At 53.9% G+C, this 5,245-nt stretch overlaps 1 protein-coding gene across 1 annotated transcript; it reads right to left on the reverse strand.

Moving 5' to 3' along the window:
* Positions 1-2,524: 2,524 nt before the first annotated feature.
* LOC109378364 (uncharacterized protein CXorf67-like) lies at positions 2,525-5,239 on the reverse strand. The gene is made up of 2 exons (XM_019634770.1): positions 4,504-5,239; positions 2,525-4,392 (listed from the first exon to the last, which is right to left on the reverse strand). Exons 1-2 carry the CDS (start codon positions 4,547-4,549, stop codon positions 2,819-2,821), a joined length of 1,620 nt encoding a protein of 539 aa, XP_019490315.1. The 5' UTR covers positions 4,550-5,239; the 3' UTR covers positions 2,525-2,818.
* Positions 5,240-5,245: the final 6 nt, after the last annotated feature.

Below are 5,245 nucleotides of genomic sequence, written 5' to 3' on the forward strand. Positions count from 1 at the left end.
AAATACTTCCAAATGCTGTTCCTCGGTGTTCCTAGAGTGCCCTGTTCTTCCTGTTTGTTTTCCAGGTGAAAGGTATAGATGTCGTTCAGGGTTACCCTGACATATTCAGAGTGTGAACTCACATATTAGTGGAACTGTCGAATGCAGATGACCTCCTTCACTCTCACAAGGAGACAAGTCCCTCTGGTATTTTGGTTTTGGGCCATTCATCCCCAGTGCAGCCCAGTCTGCAGCTTCTTCCTTTGCGTCTCTCCTTTGCATTCTCATGAAACCCCTAAAAGACCACTAATTCTTCACATTAAGCCCTGTAAGTTGTCCGTGTGTCTGCCTACAGTAGACTCTGAGATGCTTGAAGAGAAATATAAAGTTGTGTTGCTTTTTACTCATCCAGCATCCAGAACAGTTCCTGAATCTTGGTGTAGAAGAAAACAAAAAATAAATGCAATGAAAAAATTTAAAAACTAGGAAATTATTGAAAAATGAATTTACAAGTAATATAAATATAATAAATCAAATTCTTCTCTGCTGTATTAACTACTTCAAATATGTTCTTGAATTTACTCCCCATTACATTTGGAATATAGCATATAATTCCCCTTTTGTCATATGAGATTACTGGGACCCAGAGAACTTCAGGACGATTTCCCATGGTATCAGGGCAGGTAAGTAACAGAATGAGTATGGATACATGCAATCTCCAGGTGTGTATGGATGATGTAAAAAGTTTCTTAGCAAAGGTTCTACAGATACATACAGTTTGCTATCTTATACAGTAAAGTTGTTATTTTAGGTCCAGGAGAAGGGTCTCAGTCTCATTCTCGCCAAGTGGCCAATCTTGGTAGTGTCCATGAAGGGGTCTCCCATTAAGTTCTTAAAACCCGAGTAACCCTACTCCATAGCCCCCTCCCCCAAACCCTCACAACAGGTTTACAATTTGGCCAGATTTTCAATAATGTTTGAGGATGCTATAGGCAGGGTGAGGAAGAGAATGCATAACTGCAGAGTCAAGACAGCCCAAGGATCACTGTTCCCTTTGCTTCTCCTCCTCTATCCCCCCACCCCCCGCCCCGGCCTCCACCCTCACCCTCACTGTACCTCACCAGCACAACCACTTTGGTGAAGGCATCAGATGCGCACGGCCACCCATTTCTCTTAGCCAGGGTCAGGAGCCCAGCAGCCAAAAAGATCACCACTAAAAAAATGAATAAATAAAACCTTACAGGGCCGGCTGAGTGGCACGTTGGTTAAGAGATGGCTTGGGACACCAGAGGGCCCTGGTGCGGATTCCACATATGAGGGCCAGTAACACTGCCCTCTACAAAAAAACAAACAAACAAACAAACCAACAAACCTTACAGGCCCGTGGAACAGGCTCCAAGGATCCACAGCCATGTACACAGTCCCGGTGCCCTCTGTATCCCACAGTGAGATGATGCTGGGCACCCAGCGAGAGCACTAGGAACCTTCGTGAAAGAGGAGGGACTCAGCCGCGAGGGCGCCACCATCTTTGTCCTGGACACCTTGGGGTACTCAGGCCTGGAGCACTACACCAGGGGCCGCCACTGAGGGGATGGTTCAATTTTAGCCTGTTCCCCACAAACCTGTGAGTTTACTGATTACTTGATAAAACCTCCAAGTGTAACACAGTCTTTACACGATTATTTTTCCCTTAACAGGCACCATCCCATGTTAATCCTGACCACCATCTCAGAGGCATGCAACCTTATTGTGCCGAATTGAAAATGAGGAAGCTTAGGATTGCAGATTCACAAAAGTGTAGGGAAACACACAGTGAGACAATAGGAACAATGGGAATCAAAGCTGGAAATTCTGATCTGGAGGTGAGACCTACTAGCAATGACATCGCAAAAACCATAAAATGGCTCTGAGACTCAATTTCCACATCTGTGAAATGGGAATGACTGTACGCCCTTTGGACTCAGATTGTGAGACTTCTGCGGTAAAAGAGATCTACCTTCTTGTTCTAGTCTTTGGACATTGGTAAAATTATTCAAGTATAAGTAATATGACAAAAGGTAAAAGCACTGAAAATATGTGTTCCCAGAAAAAGGTTTTTTTTTGTCCCAGCGTTTTCAATGGCATGTCCAATGGGTTTCTGCTCTGTTTCACGAGTTTAATTTTATCCCCACTTTAGTCTGTTAGTGCAGATGATGAATCCCTTTGTACTCTTCTCAGAGGTACCAAGGAGCTGAATACAGACATGGTTTACTGATAGACATTGGGGAAACACATAAGTGGAGACAGCACATTTCCAAGCAGTAAGGACATGAGGTGAAGGAGATTCTGGGAAGATGGTGGCAGTGGTAGCTGCATAGTTTTTCAGTCTGACCAAACAACCATATAAATATAGAGCAATTAAACAGCAAACACCAAACAAAAATGCATGCACAATGTTTGCAATAATTGCAGATTACTAGTAATCCTCCCAAATCACCTAATTTCAGTGAGTAAAGAAAAACCACCAAACCTTATTACCTCAGTCAAAAACCACAGTACAATAAAATAAAGCCAACATTTTAGTTTTATTCATCAAAAATGCATTGCAACCTGGAAAGGGGGAAATCTCATCTCAGGGGCAAAGGAGGGCCTCCTGAGAAAAAAGAGGGCCTGGAATGAAGGGCCAACAGCAGGTAAGTACTGGGTGATGGAGTCTTGGGAAGGGGAGGCTTCAAAACTCGAGACTTTGGGTGTTGGTGGACAGAAATCTTGGAAACCTCACAGGGAACCCCGGGAGAGACAGCTCATTCAGCATAGGAGGTGTAGGGGGAGAAGCGATGCTCCCTATTTCAACCTGCACCTATGGAGAAACAGGGCTCAGGGCAGCAAACTCGAGCAGCAAGTCATGCCCAATGGTACCAGGACTAGGAGTGGAGACGGAGCCAGGGTCAGAAAACTCAGGGGAAGAGGACCTCTGGCCAGAATTAGTGGGGGGCGAGGAGGAGGAAGAGGAACTCTCATCACACCACCCAGGCAAAGGAAAGTACCTACCAGGAGGTAGGGGTGAGGAGGCACGCATACGGACCGCATGCCAACACGGGGGGAAAGGAAGGCTTGGGACCTCAGGATCAGGAGAGCCTGAGCTGTTCTCCATGACACGCCTTCCTAAGGGGGACCCACGAAAAGGAGGACTCTGACCACCAGGCCCAGAGAGACAGGCTTGGCTGGTAGGGGATGATCCTCTCAGGATGGGGCGGCTCAGGCCAACAAAGCCTGGAGTGGTACCCCCGCTGTGCAGGGCGGGACTCAGCGCGGTGGCCGGGCTGCACAGGGCAGGGCCTGGCCCAACTGCACCGCTCCTGGAAGCAGGACCAGGCGCAAAGGAACAGCAGCGGAAAGCAGAAGCTGGCGCGGAAACATGGCGGCGGGGCGCAGGGCCTGGCGACGCTTCTCGGCGGTGGGATGCAGGGCCTGGTGAGGCTTCGCGGCTGCCGGTTGCACGGCCTGGCGAGGTTTCGTGGCGGCGGAACACACGGCCTGGCGAGGCTTCGCCGCAGCGGGACGGAGGGCCTGGCGCGGCTTCGCGGCGGCGGAACACACGGCCTGGCAAAGCTTCGCCGCAGCGGGACGGAGGGCCTGGCGCGGCTTCGCGGAGGCGGGACTCACGGCCTGGCGATGCTTCGCCGCCGCGGGACGGAGGGCCTGGCGCGGCTTCGCGGAGGCGGGACTCACGGCCTGGCGATGCTTCCCGGGCGCGGGACATACGGCCTGGCGCGGCTTCGCGACGGCGGAAAACACGGCCTGGCGAGGCTTCGCCGCCGCGGGACAGAGGGCCTGACGAGGCTTCGCGGCGGCGGGACGCAGGGCCTGGCGGGGACGTGCGGCTCCGGAGGGCAGGGCCTGGTGCGGAGAGCAGGCTCTGGCTTTGTAGGGCTGGGCCTGGCAGAGAGGCGCGATCACACGGAGAAGCCCGATGTGTAGGGCGGCGGCAATGGCTGCTGGGCTGAGCCATTGGAGAAGATGGCGGCAAAGTCGCAGAGGCCTCAGGTGCGGACGCCCCCCGAAATAGACAGCGCCATGAATGCTTCGGAGCCCCCGCAGCCTCTACGCCGCTGGACCGCTTCCGCCCACGGCCTTTCGCTGGGCTCCTGGTCTGGGCCGGACGCCCGCAGAGCTGGGCAGCACCGCTCGTGGCTTGCCCCGTGGCTCCTGCGCTCTCCGTGGGCGCAGTTTGGAGACTTTGTCCGGTCTCGGGCCCCACACGTCTGAGCTCCGCGAGGGGACTCTGGCTGCCCCGGTGCTCAGGGCGACCCCTTACTTGCTCACAGTCCTTGGAGGGTGACCCCGGGTCCTCCGAAATATTCAAAATGGCTCCGGGTGCGGCCAGAGCGCAGGCGGAGTCACCTTCTCTGCCAAAGCATGCGGCGCCGCCACCTAAAAGAGAGGGGTAGCTGCACACTGTGGGGACCCAGGCGCCAGGATCGAGGTTGCCGGCCTCGCCTGGTGCACGGGCGACCTCGTACTTCAGCCCTGCGGGCACCTCACCCTCCTGTGGCTTGAGCTCCTTCTCCCAACCCGACGGGGTGGCCATGATGCCAAGTTCTCCCTCAGAGACCGGAGAGCGCCACTCTGGTCGCAGCCTGGATGGAGAGAGGGAGCTGGAGGAGTGTGGGGGTGGACGAGCCCGGGCGGGCCTGGAGGAGTCTGTCTCCGCTTGATTGGTGAGCTGGAGATCACATGGCTCCTCTCCTCCCGGACAGCAGGCAACCTGACTCCTTCTGGCCCTGAGGCTGCGCGTGTGCTCCACACCCCCCACCCCACCTCCCCTCCACCGGAGACCGCTGTTCCGGGTATAAAACGTGAATCCCCCATACTTCTCTGGAGCCTGGTGTGGATGTGTTTCGAAGGAAGGGGCTTGAGCGGGAAGGATGTCTCTATAAACGCTTTCAGTTGCCCTACGTCAGTTTAGCTTGTCAGTACCACTCTGCAAGCTGAGCCTCATGCGTTGGCTTCAAAGAAATACCACGCTGGCCAACAGGAGATAGTCCCGAGCCAGGTGTCCATTCTGTAATCTGGTAAAGTCCCTGGGACCTAACATGACACAGAGGGGATGCTAGCCGAACCGCTCCGAGCATCTGGATGACCCCACAGAGGGGTCCGATTGCAGAGCAACCTGAAGGCGAGGAAAGGGGTGGGGCCCACACCGTCCTGGCTCGAGAGTTTCGGCTGAGCTGCCAGGCACCAGAGGGGAACCAGGGTTGACTTTTCCAGTGAGATCCTTCTCCGG

The sequence above is a fragment of the Hipposideros armiger genome, unplaced genomic scaffold, assembly GCF_001890085.2.
Source record: "Hipposideros armiger isolate ML-2016 unplaced genomic scaffold, ASM189008v1 scaffold_1906, whole genome shotgun sequence".
Lineage (NCBI taxonomy): Eukaryota > Metazoa > Chordata > Mammalia > Chiroptera > Hipposideridae > Hipposideros > Hipposideros armiger.